The sequence below is a fragment of the Bacillus rossius genome, chromosome 15 (genome assembly GCF_032445375.1).
Source record: "Bacillus rossius redtenbacheri isolate Brsri chromosome 15, Brsri_v3, whole genome shotgun sequence".
Taxonomy (NCBI): domain Eukaryota; kingdom Metazoa; phylum Arthropoda; class Insecta; order Phasmatodea; family Bacillidae; genus Bacillus; species Bacillus rossius.
This window is the reverse complement of record NC_086342.1, coordinates 48,477,580-48,499,324: the sequence shown is the minus strand read 5'-3', so window position 1 is coordinate 48,499,324 and position 21,745 is coordinate 48,477,580. Positions and strand designations below refer to the sequence as shown.

At 42.5% G+C, this 21,745-nt stretch overlaps 1 protein-coding gene across 1 annotated transcript; it reads left to right on the top strand.

Moving 5' to 3' along the window:
- The first annotated feature begins 169 nt into the window (after positions 1-169).
- Positions 170-13,288, top strand: LOC134539622 (proteasome maturation protein). Its single transcript, XM_063381798.1, has 4 exons — positions 170-314; positions 4,708-4,805; positions 7,495-7,555; positions 12,939-13,288. Exons 1-4 carry the CDS (start codon positions 312-314, stop codon positions 13,200-13,202), a joined length of 426 nt encoding a protein of 141 aa, XP_063237868.1. The 5' UTR covers positions 170-311; the 3' UTR covers positions 13,203-13,288.
- Positions 13,289-21,745: the final 8,457 nt, after the last annotated feature.

Below are 21,745 nucleotides of genomic sequence, written 5' to 3'. Positions count from 1 at the left end.
AAAATTGATCTTAAAAAAAGCATTAATTTTGATAATAAAATATACATTCTTTATGTTAGTGCTCACAAAAAGGATGCTATTTAAGTTCACATAACGTTATTGTGGGGAATATTAATTGTATAATTTTTATTGTTGGAAAATATAGTTTTTTATGTTGGTATGAGCTTTACGTGTATATTTTTCGAATGATTTGCCAGATTTGTGTTTGTGCAAGCGAAAGATAAAAATCTTTTGAATTTTGGTTTAGTGAAAAGATTTGAAACAGAAAACCAAGTAAACTTTGCAGGAGGAAGTAAAAGCTTATACTTACAATGGTGGGTTTGTAATTTTCACTGTTAGCATGTATAGTAGGTTCGTTGGAATGTATGAGTCTTAGGTGACCGATTAGTTAATGTGTAATTTTATATTATATCATTGTTGTATATATATAAATATATATTTATTAATGTTTCTTTTACATAGGTATGTCGTTTTCATAATATTTATAATTGCTGGCCGCATGGTTTTTCACAAAATATTAACTAGGTATTGCATAACGTAGTAAAGCACAACTTTAAATTGAACTAGGTATACTATTTGTAATATAACAATGTTGGTGATGGTAATACTCGGACAGCGCGGCTTTTTAGAACGGGTAGAATAAAACTGGAAAACATGGTTTCCACACATTACACACGTCACTATATTTACTCCGAAGGTATGGTTTCGTAATTCGTACTAGTTTGTGAAAAAATTAAATGTTTATATCTTACATTATAGGTAATACTTGTGCTTTTATGCTGCCGCCATGAATAGGAATGTATGTTCCAGAATTAACTCTGAAAGGAAGGTTTCTTAATTCCTACTGCAGACCTGCCAACTCTCACGATTTTGGTGTGAGGCTCACGATTTTAAGGTCCATCTCACGCCCTCACGCCAAAATAGTGTTTCCTCACGATTTTTTGGGGCCCCAAGATTTTGTTTATAAAAGTTACAAAACAAGTTTTACGAAAGCTTACAGTAACGAGTTTCCATCAATACTCGAGTCACGTAAAGGAAGCAATTTTGCGTTTTGTAGTGTGTGCCGTGCTGATTTTTCTATCTCACATAGTGGAAGAGGAGACATTGTGAAACATGTCGCTACAAAAAAACACAACTAACACGTGAAGTGTATTGCTTCCAATAAAAAAATTAATTTTGCTGTGAACAGTGATAATAGTGTTACACGAGCAGAATGTTATTTTACATCTTTTTTAGTTGCGGCCCTGCATGATCACTACACGACAGCGCTAAATTATGTTCAACTAAATTAAATCTGCAACCTATTATTTGTTGAAATAAATTTTGAAGCAGAGACCATGTAACATATGCACAGGTATGTCACTTAAATTTAAAGATTCTGATTTGTTGTTTTTTATATCTAACCTGTATTTATGGGCCTGGAAATTTTTATCGAGGACCTCATGATTTTTTAAATTTGAATGTTGGCAGGTCTGCTACTGGTTTGTGAAAAAAAAACAGTATACAGCTTACATTACATTTTCTATGTATTCACGCAATCGCCGACATTCATTAAGTACCTGTGTGTGTTTTTTTTTTTACTTTTTTTTGGAGTTTTTAGTAAATGTAGCTGTTGTAATAATGAAATTCTTTTAAATAATGTCTGTATTGCAATTCGTACGTAAGGAATGTTTAATGCTTATATTTCATATTTGTTGTTTATTAGAATAATTAATTGTATTATGTACCTAATGTTTGTTTTGTTACGTTGCATTTAAAGTACATACTATTTTGAGTCGCGTTATAACGGATAAATCTAATGGGAGGCAAAAAGTGTAAAGAATTATTAACATTTTCATTTTCTGTAGGGAATACGTGCTGTGCACTGAAGTAGCTGACACATTTAATTTTGCAGTCTTTCCAAGAAATTCTTTGATTACAGCCATCTTATATTCTGTGTTTGATATGGCTGGTGTTTCATTTATGTATCCCAGTTTATCCTTGGATCCTGATGGCATGATCCTGTTGGCATGATCCTGTGGTACAGATGTTCAGTATGTCGGAAGATACAGCACATTAAAGAAATTGCGAAAGAATAAATAATTATGATTGTAGGTTGAAAAAAAAATCCTCATTATTTGACTTAGATCATAATTCATTATTATATGACAATATTTGTTTCAAGTACAGGATCTTCCGATGTACTGAATTAAAACAGCAACCGTCATGTACCACAGGATCAAGCCCCCAGGATCATGCCATGAGTATAAAGGTGTTATCCTGGCTACGTGATACGGAACAATTACTTATTTCAATTACAACGATTTTAGTAATTTTATATTAATATTTACCACTTAGTTTTTAGTTAACGAAAGCACACAATTTAATTCCTTGATTTCAAAGCCCGTCACAAATAGTGAGTTTTTCGGAAACCACTGGGTATAAAAAGACACTTTTGTGAGAATTTCAATATTTTAACAATTTTACCTTACCTACTCTAAATAATACTGATATACCTACAAATTTAATTTTTGCCATTTTGTCATACTATTAAATGTTTGACTGACAAAATATCAAATAAACAGCATCTTAGCTGATCCTGAGCCCTATTTGTAAATAAGCACTGGAACAAGCTTGCCGATGTTACACTGAAACTAGACACATGTGTTTTTTTCACACAAAATGATACACTCGTTATATGTCAAGAAGCAAAGGAACCTCTCTGGATTTCTCTGTGCACATTGACAGCCTTCCCCTACCGCGGCGAGTCAGGAGGGGCGGTAAACCAGCCGTCGCTGTCTAACGTGCAGCAATGTCTTAACTCAGGAAACACATTTGATCACTCATCTCGTCACTTTTTCATCAAACAATGTTATGTTTCTTGAGTATTTTTAAATATTATGTTTAACGGTATTGATGGTGACTGGTAATTGGAGATTAATGATTTCAATTTGTGAATTTTACCCTCAGATATGTATACAAACATCTTTCAGACAGGCATAATTTAAAAGGCTTTTGCAAAGACTTGGCTAAAGAACTGTGATGAAAATCGACTTTAATTTACAGCACATCTAAATAAATTTTTAACTGAATAAATGTTTTATCGAAGTGCTTTATAATCCATTTAACACGTATTTACACACCAAATGAAACAGAAGTAAAAAGTTATTTTCAGTTAAATTTGGAAAAAAAATTACATTTTACAATAATTGAGAAGTTTTCAAAATTTATATCACTGAGGTAATTTCCAGACTTTTCCAAATGGATTTTGTCATGACAAGTTCCATTGTTGACTGGACCATTGTTGACTGGACAAGCTGTAGTATGAACATATTTTTTTTTGGTGAAATCCTAGTAACACATTTGTGAACTATTACTTGCTTTTGTTTAAATTGCCCCTTGCAAAGCCATATTCAACTTCTTTAATGTTGCTGACCGATTCAAAACTCATGAATTTTTCTCCAGCTACTTCAATCTCTTCCCTTGCTTTGTTTTCTCTCCTGAGGGTGTCAAAATATCAAACTATTCTTGTTCTTTCCCTTTCCCTCTCTTAGGATTTGTTTCAGCACTAGTTGTTTCAGCAGCATTGTAAGTTAAAAATTTCATTAAAATGTGTTGCAGCATTGTAAACATCTTCAGTTCTGGTCTCCACAGTCACGTAACCAATTTAATAATTCAGATTGCGATATAAAAGCCATTCTGTGAATTGGTTTGTGTAACTCGAAATGCCAGACAGCTGTGCATGACCTGGCCACATGATCGCCCTGTGACTTTGAGTTTTACTCTGCAGGTTCTTTGGAGGTATTCTTTTGCATCTGAATGAAAAACTGCATTTGATCTCGTCCTTAGTAACATTCAAGCCTTAGTGTGGAAAACAGAAGAAGAAAATAGGAACTGTCGCTTTCATGAGAACAATATTTCAGCTAGTAATCAGTTACGTTTCAGTTGCTTGGTTCCCGGCTGTGGGATTGCGAGGTGAGACAGGTGGCAGTACTGCCCGTGTGTGGATCACGTGCAAGTCACAGCATGAATGGGGAAGGGGAAGTTGAGAGATAAAAGTCATGCGGAATACTACCGAGAGGGGACATAGGAGGCGTAGAGGGCTGTACGTCAGAGGGTGTCTGCATGTCAGGAAAGTGACGAAAAAGTAGCGAAACTGAAGGGCTGCTCACAAAAGATACCTGGAAGTCCCTAAATAAACATTAACGGCTTTGGAAGCCACTGATAATTCCCAGCTGCCTTTTGCATTTTGTCTTCAGACACCTCACTTCGGATAATAATAGCATATTAAGTACATATTGTAGGCAACTGACCACTCTAGCCAGATGAAAATTATCTCCAAAAAGTTTTGATTTTTTTCACAAAAATTGGCATGTTCCTGCGAATAGTTGACCTTTTTTTGCATTATGTTTAGTTTTACATATTATTTATGAAAATGGTCCTGTGATATAAAAATATTTAAGAAAACTTTAATAAAAGGTCCTGGAAAGTTCCGAATTATGTTCACTCTGTATTTGTAGACGTCTTGTATAACTAGAAAGGCCAGAAGGACATTACCTTGAAGGTCATGAGAGAGTGTAGAAAGTAGAGAATAGAATTGCCAGTAGGCACTGACTCCTTCATCCACTTCACATAGATTTTTTGATGTAGGTTCACAGACATTACCGTCTTTCTGTAACTATGTTTGATTTCCAAGCAGATTTGTTTAGTTTCATGGTCTATTCGCAGAGTTTTGGCCTGCCAGCTGTCAAACCTAACCCCGGGGATTACACCAGCGAAGACCTCGCACAAGGCCACTATGGAGTGCCCGACATGATGACGCATGGGTAAGCTGCTTCTTCAGGATCACTCTTAGGAGTTGTAGGACTTCTGGAAACAGAACTTCAAAACCAGTTGGGTTTGTTATTGACAAGCCAAGAGTTGTGTCTTTTTTTGCAAGTTGAAGTGTACATTAACGTTTTTTAACTTAACTTTTCCTCGCTGGTAACTACTTCTGTCAGACACAGGGATATAATTATTAAGTGATTTTCAAAACATCTGCAAATTTTGTTTTTGCATAATCTTGTATGAAAATGACTGGGTCCAAGAAACCCGGCTGGTTTTTACATGCTTTATATTAGCTTCACCTGTATGTTTGTTTGTCTGTCCGTCTGTAACTCTTTCGACTAAGAGTGAGTGGCTCATCACTGTAAAATGTCCCACCAATTTTATTACGTTCGTTAGCCGAGCGGTCTAAGGCGCGCGACTTCTGTGACGTCAGCTTTCGGATTCAGCGATCGTGGGTTCTACTCCCAACCACGCCGGAAAAAAAAAAATTTTTTTTTTTCGGTAAATTCTAAGATTATATCCATACATCTAACTGTAAATGATTCGGAGAGACTTTACCATTTCTTTGTGACGTTGCAACTCCAAATAGTTATCTCAGATGGTAATAGGTAGTGTCGGTAACTTATTTCCCTATGATAATTATACATAAATATAGTTTAAAAAACTAAAAAAACATGCTTTTAAAGAATATCAAACTAAAAAGTTAAAAATAAATATAGTTTAAAAAACTAAAGAAACATGCTTTTAAAGATTATCAAACTAAAAAGTTAAAAATAATTTTAAAATTTAATTTATGACAATAGTATATAAGCAATACTAGTATAAATGAGAAAAAAGCTTGAGGCGCTTTGTGCCATATTTTTTGTATATTAAGCGCCCCATGCTTTTTTCTCATTTATACTAGTATTGCTTATATACTATTGTCATAAATTAAATTTTAAAATTATTTTTAACTTTTTAGTTTGATAATCTTTAAAAGCATGTTTCTTTAGTTTTTTAAACTATATTTATTTTAATTGGTGTGCATTGGTGCGCATCCCAATGTTATTCCTCTAGCAGACCGTAGAGCCTATTTGGACTATCTTTTTGTACATAATATTTATAACTATAAAATTAAATGCAGCTATATTCTTGAGAACACCGGATTGAGAATCCCCCAATTCAATTCTCGCCTCTTTTCTAGTTTATGTACTATTTATAACAAGAATTATCTTATTTATAGACTCGTTACAAAATATAATAGACACAACACCAAGTAAAATTAATTGTGAACAGAGCTATGTTTTAAAGTAATGAAATTTATATCCTCATACTAACTATAGTATTTTTTCACTTTCAAGTTTACATTATTGTACTCTATTAAATTTCATGTCTTGCTGCTTACTATCTTACTACTTTGTACTAATTAGGTATTATTTTAAGTATTATATTTGTATTTGTCCTTGTGCTGTCTGTTTGTATGGATGTCTTTTCCTTTGTTTCTTGTTTCTCTATGTATTTGTGTATATTTTGTATACGTCGTGCCCACCACTAAAGTCCCCGGACTGTTGGTGCGCATGTAACAAAATTCAAATTAATAATTGAAATAAAATAAATAAATAAAAAAATATATAGTATCCGTGGTACGCGACACAACATTAGCTCATGGATAGATGAAGTAGTTTGCGTAGATGGGACGTGAGTATCCCACATCATGGCGGAGATGGAGTTGCCAAGATCGCTTGGCTGCAACTAGACCCCGGACGAGCGTGGCAAGATGTTGCACTGACGCCGTGCTATTGTCTACTTGTCTGCTGCGCAAGGCGTTACGAGTGTGTAATTAAAATAGCTGAGGACTTTAATGCTGGCTTCCAGATTTTGAGTTCGGCTCCTAAACATTCAGAGATTTTGTAGTGGCCTGACTTAATATTTAATATATTTATATCTATGTGGGTTTTAGTATTTATAGTACACATATTTATCACGTACAATTTCAGATATGCCTTCAAGGGCTGAAATTGGCAGTGAGTAAATAAATAAAACAAAATGTATTATCAGTTTTCTTTATCAGCCTTTTTTTGTTCGGTACATTCTGTGACTCAGCGCTGGAATTATTTCTGGTAGATTCCTATTTTTATGTGGTTATATTTTACATTTGCACAAAATCACAGCCGTGTACTGTGTATAGCTTGTTAAAAATATTAGGTAATTGTACTGTATACTAATATTTTCTTGTATTCCTGTTAAAACTGTGCTGAAGTTCTATAGACCGGCAAAGTCTCTAATTCAGCGCGGCCATGTTCCTGAATGTGGCAGATTAAAGCGTTTTCACCGTAGTTAGTAAATTGTCTTGTGTCATAAATAAATACATACTAATGCATGCTTTCTAGTAAAGCTTCATGCAGTCATGTACGTTGATTGTACCAGAAGCACTGACAGTAACTCCAGTGAGGTTAAGTTGGGTATCGGAAGGAATGGCAGCTTTTTGCCCACATTAATAATTCTTCCTTGTAGTATCTCTGTTTTTAAAGTAGTATCGTATCATCGCCCATCCAACAAATTTATCATATTTTTTTCACTTCTTAGATCACAGCTGTCAGGGTTTTGTGTACCCTTACAGGCCACTGAAATATTAAGCATTAAGTTTTTTAACTGTGAACATAGTGTTTACACCCTTACAGTTAATGCAATTTGTTTTTTGTTTTCCAGCATGTTGGCAAGACAGCAGCAGTTATCAGTAGCTCATCCTTTGGAACTGTCAGAAAAATTGGTATGTATTTTCTTTTATCTTAGAGATGTGTGTGGCAGTATTCATAAGTAGGCCCTACTCTGTGAATTTTTAATTTGTTTCAGTAATTTTACTTACATAGCAAGATTAAGTTGGAATGTGTTAAATATTACAAATTTATTTTTACAGTGTGTTTTGTGCATTCTTGAGTCAAAATATAGCATATTGTTGTACAATCCAAATAAGAAAGATTTGTTCAGAAATTAGCTTTTTGCACACTCTTTCTGTCTTGTAAGATTGTACAAGTTTTTTATAAAAAGTATCTGGAAAATTTTCAGAAAAATATATTTATTCGAGATATTGCTGCAGTGCCTCAAAAGTCTTTTAAGTACATCCCTTGAGCTGCTTTTCCTTGGCTTGAAGGCTCCTTGGTAGGTTCTTAAGGGTGCGCGTGCAAGCTTCTTTGATGGCCTTAGGGTCCCAGGTGGTGTCCTTAGAGGGAGGATTTCACGTTTGGAAATTTCAACCAAATACTCTCGAGACAAATACCCGACAGCTTGCTATCAACGCAGAGGAGAGCGTGAACGTAATTAGTGGCAAAGCAAGTCACTATTATAATATTGTGTAAAAAACAAGTCAATTTATGTCAGACATTTTTCACTTCTGTTAGGAATTAAAAACCACTGACAATTTATTTTTACAATAAATTAAAATTTTGTGTAGCAATAAATTAGATTTTTGTCAAGAAAAATTAACAGTGGTTTTTCAGTCTTAATTGTGGTATCCATAAATTTTAAACAAACAAAGTGTCAATATGGGACACATTTTCCTCTATCTTTTAGAGTGCTGTAATGACAATGCCAGGTTTTGCACAAAAAATTCCTTTGTCTTGAAGCTGTTCAATATTATTCTCTACCATATTTGGTACATTCAGTGATGTACATCCATACATTAATTTGTTTGTGTTATCTACAGGATGTATCAAAATTCATGTTACAACGCTTGAGGGTAGAATGCTCTTATTATTTGCAACCATTTTTGCCAATAAACATGTTGCCGGAAACGTGTAGTTAAGCCCCTGTAGCCCCAGAAAGAGTCAGCGAAGGCAACCCGTTGGGCTTTGTGCGAGACAGACGATGCTTTGGTGAATTACGTGTTTACGACGCCGGGCAGCGCTCAAGAGGACTGTACGATGTCGAATGCTGACCCCCGCCCCTTTTTACTTCCGTTGGTGGTGCCCTCACCTCTTTTCTTCCGTTCGTGCCGTGCCATAGCACTGCACAGCGTGACATCGCAGTGTCGCAGTGTGTTTTGATATCACTGGTGGTCTGTCGTTGACTGTTCTGTCGTACAAGCAAACTCGTGGTGTCATTTCTTTCGCTGTGGTTCTGAAAAGGGCGACGTTTTAGTGGAGCTCGATGGAGTACACGTTTAGTGAGTACACAGACATGCTGCTTGTTTACGGGGAAGCTAGACAAAATGGACCAGCCGCCCATCGTCTGTACGAAGAACGATATCCAGGTCGTAGGATTCCAGCTCACACCATGTTTGCAAGACTTACTCAGCGAATGCGTGATACTGGTACATGTGCCATCAAAAGACCAAATGCTGGTGCTCCATGCAGGGTTCATACTCCCAGTTTTGAAGAAGATGTACTTCAGAGATTTGAGGAGAGTCCGGATACAAGCACAAGGGCAGAAGGTTCCGATATGGACGCTGACAAAATTGCTGTTTGGCGAGTTCTTCATGAGCAACTCTTGTACCCGTACCACCTTCAAACAGTGCAACACATGGGTCCGGCGGACTATCCTCTTCGCATGACCTTTTCTCGTTGGTACATTCGAAGAGTATTGAGGAATTAGCGGTTTTATTCAGCGATGAAGCCAAGTTCACTCAAGACGCTATTCTCCATTCGCACAACAGTCATGTTTGGAATGATGTCAATTCGCATGCAACGTGTTATAGCTCGCCAGGAACGTTTTTCAGTCAGTTAATGTGTGGGCCGGTATTGTTGACGGCGTACTCATCGGGCCTTTTTTTCTTCCGCCACGACTTACCGGCGCCGGATACCTCCACTTCCTTCAGAACGAACTACCAGGTCTTCTTGAAGAGGTTCCATTGCATGTCCGACGTGTGATGTGGTACCAACATGACGGGCACCACCTCATTTTTCCCTGCAAGTGCGAGAGTAATTAAACCAAACATTTCCAAACCGATGGATTGGACGAGCGGGCCCTGTCGCATGGCCGCCAAGGTCACCGGACCTAACCCCGTTAGATTTCTTTCTGTGCTGTTACGTAAAAGGGCTTATCTATGCTATGCCAGTAAAAACGGTAGAAGAGCTTACACAGCGAATCATTGACGCGTTCGAAACCATAAGGTCGACTCCACACATGCTCCAGCGTATCCGTGAAAACATGATTCGCCGTTGCCACCTCTGTGTCGCTCAAGGTGGGCGTGTTTTTGAGCCGTTGCTTTAGGCTGTCACGTTGTTAAAACGTATGCAACAATTTCAATGTTGTGAAACAAAGCCGAAGCTGTGATTGATTTCAGAGTGAAATTAAATCTGTGACACGATTAAAAAGGTTATTTCTCTACTTGAACACCCGCACATCCACAATAATACTCTACAACGGGTTGCCTACGCTGACTCTTTCTGGGGCTACAGGGGCTTAACTATGCGTTTCCGGCAACATGTTTATTGGCAGAAATGGTTGCAAGTAATAAGAGCTTTCTACCCTCAAGCGTTGTAACATGAATTTTGATACATCCTGTATATTTGTATAAAAGAAACGTGAGTTGAATTTAATTAGTTTTATTTTTAGGCATCTTTTCACACTATTTTTTAATCTTTAAGGCTTTAGATTTTTTGCCCAACATTTAAGGTAAAGGGTCATTCCATGTGAAATCACCTAAGTGGGATTGCACGACTATTTTATTTAATTTTTATATTTATACCATAGATGTACCAACTATTGAACAGTGGTTCATAGCCCTTCACCATCAGTATGACCTTGAATTTGGTCATTTTGCTCATTTTTTGGCACACTTTTAAGTCCCATTTTCCCCTAGTACTTTAAATGCTTGTTTGCATGTATATACCATACATGATACCTTAGAATACCTTCTTTCAACCAGTCAAAACCAAAATGTTCTAATTTTAATAGACAAAGTACCGCATTAATTTTTTGAAACCCTAAAATACACACATTTTCATATGTTTTCGTGTAGAAAAATTAGCCTAATTTCAATATGGCTGCCAATATAAAATTTAAAAATTGGTTTTGTACTGTTAAATAGTTGGTACATATTTGGTGTAAATATAAAAAATTAATAAAATAGTCATGCAACCCGATAATTTAAATTTGGGTGAATTCACATCGAAGAACCCAAAGTTACTTCTAGATACTGTACAAGTTCTTTGGTTGATCTATTGGACATGAGTTTTCTGAGCAGAACACAATCAGATGAGTTGATGAGTTGATTTATATGTTTGTATTTCTTTCCACGAACGATTTCACTTTTCAGGCTGGATACTTTATCAGCATTTTTATTTTGACAGCTAAATTATTTCGTCATTTCTGAGCGAGGAAAAAATAGTTCTATACGTATGTTTGCTAGTGTAGTTTTTTTTTTAAATATAGTACATTATTTTATTAAATAATGTTTGTGAGCAAACAGGTTGATGCATTTCATGAATCCCTCAAAAAAGGGCACTTTTTCATTGGTCAGTCAATAAAATGGTATTTTTATAGGTACGGGCAAAATTTATGGTATAAATCCAAAATAATAGCATAAAGCACAGAAATGCAGCTAAAATCTTAAAAATTATTTGTATGAATGTGATACTTGTAATTATTAAATTCAGTGAATGTACCAAAATGTGTACTTAATAGAATGGAAAAATAAACTTTACTGTTCTTGATCTTTGCCACTGTTATTAGTAAATCATTTTTCACATTACGACGCTGCACATTTTCCAAACGCACAAATACTTGCTGTATTATTTTTTATGTTCCAAGTAGTTGTGACCTGGACATGCTTATTGCAAATTGTTATATTGTAAAAGAGCTTCGTGCATGTCTAAATGACACTGGTTTCGCAAAACAAGTATCGTGAAACATTTTAAGTGTCATAGTTTTCAATTATATGCTATTTTTGACGTGATAACTTCTTTTAAATCGATGAACGTTGGCCGCACGCACGAAAAAGCATGACTCATTGTCACGTCCCGCCCGAGCCGAGCGTGCAAGAACCGGCCAACCACTGTGCGAGAAAATCTTCTACGACGTCAAACGGGTTGTGGCGGGCTTTTTAAAAAGCAGCAATTTTTTTTTTAAAAAAATTTATTTATTCGTCCGATTTCAATAATTTCAAAATTAACAAACTACTGACATTGATTTGATTTCAGTTTATTTCTATAACTAATTGTCCGTGATTATGTTCAAAACAAATTATTTAAATTAAATTTGTAATAAAACTGTAAGTAATATTTGCAAATTAAAAAGTATGCTATTTTTCGCCAATGTTTTCTTATGGCGTTGTCACGTAAAATTATCGTCCGTAGACAGACTTTACAGACAAAGCCACTTTTTGACGTGACAACGTCTAATAATAAATTGATGAACCCCGGCTGCACGCACAAAAAGTGTCCCGTTGCGCACATTGTCCCGTTACGTACATTGTACGCTTGTGCCGCATCTATCTCTCTTCCACTTGATTGGAACAACCATCGATTTGACTTTTTCGAGGCACATTAAACTTGAAACACTCCCATTCGTTTCCTACTTTTCCTATCATCGTCCTATCCTAAACAGAATAACACAGATTGGGAGAAGTTAAATAGCAGACATGTACAAAAGTCATAGTTAAAATAATCTCTTCGTTAAAGTAGTAAACATATTTGAATTAATGAGTGCAAATAAAAGTAAAATTTATCAATTAAATTGTAGATTTCATTTCATTCCTTCTTTGTGTATCCATACAAAATAGTGATAATTCAATAGAAATGATTCAATTTTATTCATAAAAGTGTGCAATCATGTCATCAATGTTTTGTTACGACGTTGTCATGTTAAAACTATCGTCCGTGAATCGACAACCAAATTTTTTTTTAAGAATAAGTATAGTTTTTTTAAAATTGCGAACAGTGCCGCTGAAGTGTCCGGTCTAAGAAATGAAATTGGCTATTTTTTTAAGAATAAGTAGAGTTTTTGAAAATTGTGAACAGTGCCGCTGAAATGCCCAGTGTAAGAAATGAAATTGCCTATTTTTTAAGAATAAGTATAGTTTTCTGCAAATTGCGAAGAGTGGTGCTGAAGTGTCCGGTGTGAGAAGTGAAACTGGCCCGGTGATGGAGCAGTGAGTGCGTGCGCGCGCGGAGAGTGGAACCGGGGGAGAGCGCGGAGTGATGTGTTGCCTGCAGTTTGCGGGTAACCGTGAGCGGCTGAGCGCGGCGCTGCTGCGCAACACGCAGGGCCTGCACGCCGTGCTGAGGCTGCGCGCGGAGCTGCGCGCGGTGGACCGGGTGGGCCGGCTGCCCTGCCTGCCCAGCGCGGGGCTGGCGCGCGACGTGCTGACCGGGCGCGACCTGGAGCTGGGCTTCGAGGACGTGCTGGGCACGCCCGAGTTCTCCGAGGCCCTGTGCCAGCCGCACCTCACCGTTGAGCAGCGCCTCGGCATCCTGTAGTCTCCTCCCGGCTCTTTCCGTGCTATCTTGTCATGCTTGTGCATTGTGTTTTGGAAGACTAAAAAAATTAAATTTTCTTAAAATTTTTCCTACTCTCATTTGTACATGCAGTTTCGTGTCCAGCAGTAAGTTTTGTAACTGCTGTTTGTGTCCACTGCTGTGAACAAAAAAAAAAATCTAAAATGAAACTGCTTACTCTGCAGGTGTTTTTTTTTTATAGATGTTTTTTATTTAGCAAGGTATTTAACAGTAAAATGCACTGCAGTAAACAAATGAGTTCTTTTGAAAGAGATTGATTTAATGAAGATAGTAACAACTTATATTTATTAAACAATTTGTATATTTGAAAGCCATTGTAAATTGGTTGACACCAAAATACGTAGGTATAAACACTTAAGAATAACAAGTATTTTTTTTTTTTTTCCTCTCTTTTAATTTTTGTTTACAAACTTAGTGATATGGAGCCCAATTTTTGTAGATTACACCTATCTGTCTGTGTCTGTCCTACCTTTATACTAGAGGTGGTGAAGATAAAATGTTTTCGGATAAAGGGGAAAAAAAATATATATATATATATATGTGTGTGTGTGTGTGTGTGTGTGTGTATATATATATATTTTTTTTTCCTGAAACGCCTGGTGGAAAATTATTTTTTCTGTTTCCAAAATTTCTGGTATTATATATGTCAATGTGCCAAATTTGTTCTTTACATATGTACTATTTTTCAAAGAGAGCTCTGTACTTTAACCTTGTCAGTACATGCACACAATTGATATCACATTTTCAACAGTTCAAACCCAATATTAATATTGGAGGTGTAAAAAACATTTAGAGTCACAATTATAGACAAGAATTTTATTCAGAATTCAAAACATACAACGAATAAACTATTTTTTCGAATTGGAAGCAAAACTTATCTCGTTTGTGATTGAAAATACGGGACTATTTAACGTGTTAAACGTGTAAGGCCGGGTTTATAAATTACACAAGATACACTTTGACATCGTCCGAGCCTCCGAGCCCGATACGCCAGTACCCTCCCACCTTCCCCTCCAGCCACGGCATTCAAACCTCCCGCCGCGTGTGTAGTGGGGGGATAGAGTGCCACGGACCTGGAAAAGATGGCGCGAGAGGCTTTTGTTGAGGCTACCCGGCGGCCATGTTTTTCCCGGCAGTTCTTCTTCGTCATCGCGGTGAGAGGGAGCTGAACTCGATGTAAACCGGACGTACCGCGGAGTGTTTATTTGAGTATGAGTTACTGTGGCCGGCAGTTATCTTGGCGTGTCTCAGCGCGGGGGAGCGGGGACAGCGGGACCGGAGAAAGAAGAGGGGGTAAGCAGGCGACACGCAGCCGAGAGCCGTGTAGTGGCTGTTAGGAAAATATTGTCCTTCAGTGTATACCCGAAAATGGAAGGTGAAGGTGGCAGCTCGCAGAGGCGCGGTAAAGTGATACATAGCGGAGAGCGGGAAATAATAAAAACCGTGATGCAGTTTTGTGATGAAGAAGCGAAAAATAAATGTCTGCTCGAGCCTTTACAGAGACAGACGACAAGAGCAGCGAAGTACACGGGTGTGAGTGAACGGTCCATAGTCAGGATTCGTAAAGTCAGCAAAGAACAACCACATGACCCACAGACTACGCCAGGAAAAAACAGATATTTTAAGTATTTAATAAACAATGTAAATATATCTTTATTACGTTACTGTTACGTAGTGTATAGTGGAGTAAAATATTTGGGCAGTTAGGGTGTGTGTGAGTTGGGCGGCTATTGACAAGTAAGTTCTTGATAGCCTATTGTGGAGAAATGATGAGTATGAAGCGTTGACGAAATGACAGAACGGGGAAAACGGGAGTACCTAGAGAAAGTAATAATAATAGTAATAATAGTAATTAATTTTAACTTAATTTTGTTTTTCGTCACCTAATACAATCAATTATCATGGAAAGAGAACTTCATACTTACATTAAACAAATCATATAATATATATGAGGTTTTGAAGGTTATAATATGCATTTTAAAGTGGCAGTACAATGGAAATTGTATTAACATTTATAATAAATAATCGATTATAGGTGCATTAGAATATAAAACCACACATACACAAGCATTTTTTAAATGCCATTAACGTTGGTAGTCAGGTGTTTCATGAAGTTAAAGCAGCAAATATAACATAACAAGCTCCATGTTTACTTAAATGTACATCCAGCGCTAAATTGAACGTTTTAGGTACGGAAACCGGAGAACGATAAGGGCGAGACTGGCTCCTGCGTCATCAACTGTGAGATAGCTTTCACGCGGAGAGCTACAATTGTGTAATGTTTTGGTCGTTTGCTTTTTCTTGTAAGACTTTTGTTTTAATTAACTTTGAGAACACAATCAATTGAGAAGCATAGTTTTAAATTTATTTTACATACTAAGTGACCTAGTTTTCCAAAATAAATCGTGTCTGGTTTTCGCTAGTTACTGAGTTAACATTTCAATTAATTTTGGTTAGCATAATAATTAGCAGACACCAGTATATTTAATGGGACAAAGTAAAACGTTGCAGGTTTAGATAATAGTTTGTTACTTTTCCTGACAGATGAGTACAAATATTCGAGCACAACCACTGCAATTTACACAATGTTACACTTATGTAATACAATTACAGTTCATAGGATTTCTCACTTTTGGTTTAGTAACCCAGCGCTCTTAGCCAAAAGGCCTTACCGCCCTGGGACCCCCACGAACGTGAATACAGACTTACGTAGTGTAGGAAGTCACGCGCCGAACGTATTCTGTTCTGCTAGTACAAACCTGGCCGCTGACCTTGACAATAGGGTATCGCTTCCTCTTCGCCCTCCCCTCCCCTCCAGACAGGACTATGGAGCTCACACGCCAAGATAACTGCCGGGCATAGTACCTTGTAGAGTTGAATTCGTAACTAAACGTGTGGACAAGCTGTGCGCGTGCGCCCGTGACAGTCAGCTCCGTGCTACCACGTGCGTGTTGTCTGAGTGCCGGATCACGTGTTTGCCTCTTCGACGTCTGGCGTGTGGGACAACCTAAGAACCCACCCATCTAATCCTCAGAGCGTGCCCGGCGCTGAGATCGGGCCAGGTTCAGGTGTCGCCGAGAACTGCAGCAAGGGGGTCGAGTCACGCCCTCACACGGGCGACGTCACGCCCTGAGGCGAGTGTCTCCGCTGGGTCCGTGCCCCTTGACACGGTGGCGCCCAATAAACTCGCACGTCTCATTTACAATACCCCCGACCATGTCAAATTGGCGCCCAAGAGGTGGGGCGTGACAAAAAGCTGCCAGAATCACCGGGACCTGTGTTGTGCGTGAGTCCGGGAGTTGTGCGGTTGTTGCGCGGAGCGTGAGGAACTAAAGTTCACACTCGAATGTGCCGTTACTACGCGGTGCGTGGGGATCTAAAGTTAGCGCGGAACTAATGTTCGTGCAGAGTGACTAACGGGACCTCGTCGCGACCTTCCACTTCTCAACTCGCCGGGAGCTCGCTTCCAGGAATTCGGCACAGCGAGAGCAGAGGGACTGCTGTAAACTCGCGGGTGGAGTGTGTGGGTTAGACCGCCGTACGGGTCGCGTAGCGGGGAGGAGCGAGTCGAGTCCACTGGCCTTACTACCACACACCACCATGGCGGACAATAGCGCGAGCGCGGTAAAGTTGGATATGTTGTACAGCCTGAACGAGATGTGTTGTGTAAAGTGTGCGCAGCCCAGATATGTAGGCGCAGTACCGGGGGTAACATGGGCAGACACATGCACGTGTTTAGAACCGCGGGCCGACGAGTGCACCCGCGGGGCCAAGGCGGCCGTGCCCGACTTCCTCAAGTGCACTAACGGGGTGTGATGGACTAGCACATGACGGACTATGGTGTAGGCAATGTAGAGCGTTCAGACATGCAAAGTGCCTCGTCGCGGCCGAGTTGGCGAGTCTCCAGGACATGTGGTACATCTGCAGGGCATGCCAGGATGCCGGGCTCGGGACAGCTCCCCAGGGGCAGTACAGTCTGCTGAACCGGGGGTACCCCATCCCAGTGAAGCACGTGGAGTTCCCAGAGTTCGCCGGCCTCACCAGTGACGACCCGAGGCAGTTCATCCGCGCATGTCAGAGCAGTCTGAGCCGTTATGGCGTCCCGGAGATAGAGTGGGCCGCGCGTACGGGCAACGCCCTGCGGGCTGACGCCAAAACCTGGTGGACCATCACGAGCGAAATCGACATGCCATGGGAGGAGTTTACGAGACGGTTCGAGGCCAGGTTCGCGGATGCCAGATCGGAGAGGAAGGCACGCACCGAACTGTTCTGCCTGGAACAAGGGGCCAATGAGACGGTCGAGGCATTCGTGGTAAAGAAGATCCGCATGTACAGACGGCTCCTCCTGACGCACGCGCCGGAGGACGTACTAGGGCATGTCGTGGAACTCATGCGCCCAGAGCTACGCGCGCACCTACGGCAAGCAACCCACTACTCTGAAGAGCACTTCGTGCAACTTGCTCGGGCGATAGAACAGGACCTGAAGTCGATGCGACCACCCAGGAACTTCATCACGGCACCTACACGAGCGACACCAGTAGACACCAGCACTCAGGCATAAGTGTCCTACCCCGCACCCCGCGGCAGGGGTCGTCGCGACACCGGGGGGCCAGGTGACCAGTTGCCGCCGGCCTGGTGCCAACGCGCCATAGGCGAAGGCCCACCACCACAGTGTCACACAAGTCCTAAAGGCACGCTCCACTGGCACGAAAACTGTCCCGTGCGCAACGCATTCCGGCCCAGTGACAGGACGTACCAGCGGCCGGGAAACGGCCAAGGGGAGGTGACGCAGTAATTCCAGTACCCTCACCTCCCGCTGTCACAACTGCGGATGCCGCACAGACGCTGGCCGGGCCACTACTGGGTCACGTCAGCGCAGCGGAAGGCAGACTTCTGCGCATCCCCGTCAGAGTCAACGGGCGAGAGGTACTCGCACTGATCGACACCGCAGCCAGTCATAACTGTGTTGCTGCCCATCTGGTTGCGGGGCGCAGTACGAGCACCAACCGGGACAACTTCAGCTGGCCACTGTCGGAGATGCCTGTCAGACTCAGGGCGTCGCGACGCTGTGCATCGACGTACATGACCAAAGATCGTCCACAACCGCACTGGTGGTCACGGAGCTACGAGACGTCATCCTGGGCCAGCCATAGCTCTGCGAGCAAGATGCACATATCGGGGTGCGTGGTGGGCTGGTGTGCGTAGGCACCCGTGGGCGCCGCACGGTCTATGGCTTCGGACATCCAACACCACCATCACCTGGCAAGTTCAGTCTCAACGATTTCAAGCACGGGGTCCCTCCCGGACTGCAGGCCACTATCCAGAGTGTACTGGATCAACAGAGTGCTGTGTTCGCGAACGCCGACCCCCTTAAGCGTACATCAGTTGCGGAACATGCATTTCCTACTCACCCCCACGAGCCAATGTATATCCCACCTGGCAGTTATGGGTACGCGGGCAAGCAGAGCATCCTAGCGCAGGTCAACGAGATGCTGAGAGATGGTATCATCGAGCCCAGCGAGAGCCCATAATATTTTCAGATCGAGTTGGCAGAGAAGAAAGACGGTACGGCCCGCTTTTGTGTCAATTTCAAGCCGATCAACAAGGTGACGATTAACTCTCCCCCTCCCTTACTGAATATGGCCGATACACTCGCTGGTCTAGGGAGCGCGAACATTTTCTCATCACTCGACTGGAAATCTGGGTACTGGCAGGTTCCCATAAGGCCGGAGGACTGCCAGAAAACTGCTTTTACCATTCCTGATGGACGCCGCTTCCAGTTTAGAGCCATGCCCTTCGGGCTACAGGACGCCCCAGCCACTTTTCAGCACATGATGACGCGCGTGTTGGACGACTACTCCGGTCAGTTTGCTGCAGCATATCTCGATGACATCATCATTTGGTCCCAAAACTGGGAGGAGCATGCGCACCACCTCGCACTCATACTGGAGCGCCTTGCGGCACATGGGCTGACCTGTAACAGGGCCAAATGTCATCTGGGCACGACCGAACTGAACTTCCTGGGGCTCGTGGTAAATGCAGAGGGGAACCGACCCACGCCAGAACAGCTGGACGTCATACTCGACCTGTCCCAAACACCCGCAAGAAGCTCCAGTGGTTCATTGGGCTGGCCAACTGGCTGCGGGCTTTCATCCCCGAATTCTCTGTAGTGACAGCCCCCTTGACAGCTCAACTGTCCCCAAAAAAACTGTACAAATGGACGCCTGCTATGCAAACCGCATTCGACGAGCTGAAGCGCCGGTTCAGTCAATGTCACCTACTGGCCAGGCTCGACCCCCAGAAACCTCTCATCGTCCATACGGATGCAAGCCAGGAGGGCATAGGAGCCATCTTGCTCCAGGCCGGCGCTGGAGGGGAGCCGCGGATAATCGAATACGCTAGTGCCAAGTTTGGAGACTTAGAGCGCAGGTACAGCGTGAATGAGCGCGAGTGTCTCGGGGTAGTGTGGGCATTAAGGCGTTACCGGCCGCACTTGGAAGGACAGCAATTCACCCTGCGCACGGACAGCCAGTGTCTCAAATGGCTTGCAACCATGCAGGGCTGCCGGTCCAAACTGATGCGGTGGGCCATGCTACTGCAGGCGCTGGACTTCACCGTAGAGCACGTGGCAGGAAAGCAAAATGAGCTAGCAGATGAGTTGTCACGCAACCCGGACCGTATGGTATATGCGCGAGATGACGCCGAGTGGGAGGAGCTGCTGCCACCGACACGCGAGCAGACGCACGAGTCCTGTGGGAATACTGGCGCATGCCTAAGTGCGATTACCCCGAACACACCCCCGACACTCCCCCCAGGGGCAGAACTTAACGATCTGGACGCCTTCATACGAGCCAAACAGGCAACGGACGGGCACACTCAGGAGCTCATCCAGTGGTGTGGTGCAATGACACTGGAGGGGTACCGAGTGGTAGATGGCTGCCTCCAGGCATGCCCGCTGGTGCCACAACAACCCCAAACGAAATGGCGGACATTCGCACCAGTGGACACACGCCGGGACATCTTCAACATGCTGCACACTAACAAGCTGGCAGGCCATCCGGGGACGGTCCAGACTACACGGGCCATCAGGGAATGGTTTTATTGGCCGGGCATCAACAAACACGTGAGGAACAGTGTACGAAACTGCCGGCACTGCCAGCGACACAAAACGAGGAGGCCGGACGGGCGGGAGCAAATGGTGCCCAGGCAACCCACAGAGCCCTTCCATACCGTGGCTCTGGACCTGATGGGCCCCTACCATCGCACTGCATGGGGGAAGAGGTTCCTCCTGGTTGTGACCGACTGCTTCACGCGGTGGATTGAGGCGTTTCCCTTAGCCAATTGTCGTGCCGGCACGATCGCTCGGGCGCTGGAGACGGAGTTCTTCCCTCGATGGGGCTACCCCCAGGTACTTATATCCGATAACGCCACCCAGTTTGCGGGCAGGAAATGGGCGTAATTTTGTACTAAATGGCGGGTCATGGCCCATACCACACCCATCTACCACCCAAGGGCGAACCCGACGGAAAGACGGAACCAGGAAGTAAAGGTCCAGTTGCGCCTGTGACTCACGGACGACCACACAACCTGGGACGTACACCTCCCCGAAATCCTGTACTGTCTGAGATGTAGGGAAAACGAGGCCACCGGGGAAGCACCCGCAACGTTGGTACAGGGGCGGAACTTGCCCTTACCGGGGCAGTACCGAGTTAAGGCGCAAGGTGCGGAAGAGGAGGGGCAAACGCCTGAGGCCCGTGCGGCACGGATAGCTGCCACCTGTGACGTGGCCCGGCACCGACAGGCGGAGTATCAGGCCCGTATTACACCCGTGACATCATCACCGCCCCCGGCACTGACACCCGGGCAACTCGTCTACGCCAGGCTGCACCCCCTTTCGGCCAGTGGACGAAAGTACTGCGCCGGGTTGGCGGCGAAGTGGGTAGGTCCCGTACCGGTAGTACGTACTCTAGGTATCACGGCCGTGTTGTTGAAGTTTGACGTGTCCCGTCAACAGCGTCGGGTGATGGAGTGGCATGAGGTGCGGCGACAGGTCCACTGGTAGGTTGGCAGCTGCTCCTTGACGCATAGATATTGGTCTAACCTGCCCTTTTGCTGGGTCAGGGGTAGAGGAGGTACAGTACGAGGAAGGGGCATTAGGTGGATCCTTACAGTGAGCACCCGAAGGCTGCTCCAAGGATAGGGGAATAGGAGCCTAGAGTGTAATCCCGAAAGCTGCTCCAGGGGAGGAAGGATGCTAGAGCATAATCCCGTAGGCCACTCCGGAGGAGGAGGAGGAGAGAGAGAGAGAGGAGAGCAATAAGTAAAACAATCCACCAATCCAATCTTACTATTGTATTTCCACAGATTCTCTGGGGTAAGGATCTCTGGCTAGGCACATTTCGACCTAGCTTAAATACAGCTCCTTCAGACATTCGTCACTGACAAAGCGACAATCTTTCCCCAATACAGAAAAACAGGCCATCCTGTGCCCTCCCCAGTAATTC

Coding starts and splice junctions, on each gene's coding strand:
- LOC134539622 (XM_063381798.1), top strand. Junction 4,806..7,494: donor CCCGACATGATGACGCATGG/GTAAGCTGCTTC, acceptor TTTGTTTTCCAG/CATGTTGGCAAGACAGCAGC. Junction 7,556..12,938: donor TGGAACTGTCAGAAAAATTG/GTATGTATTTTC, acceptor TGTTGCCTGCAG/TTTGCGGGTAACCGTGAGCG.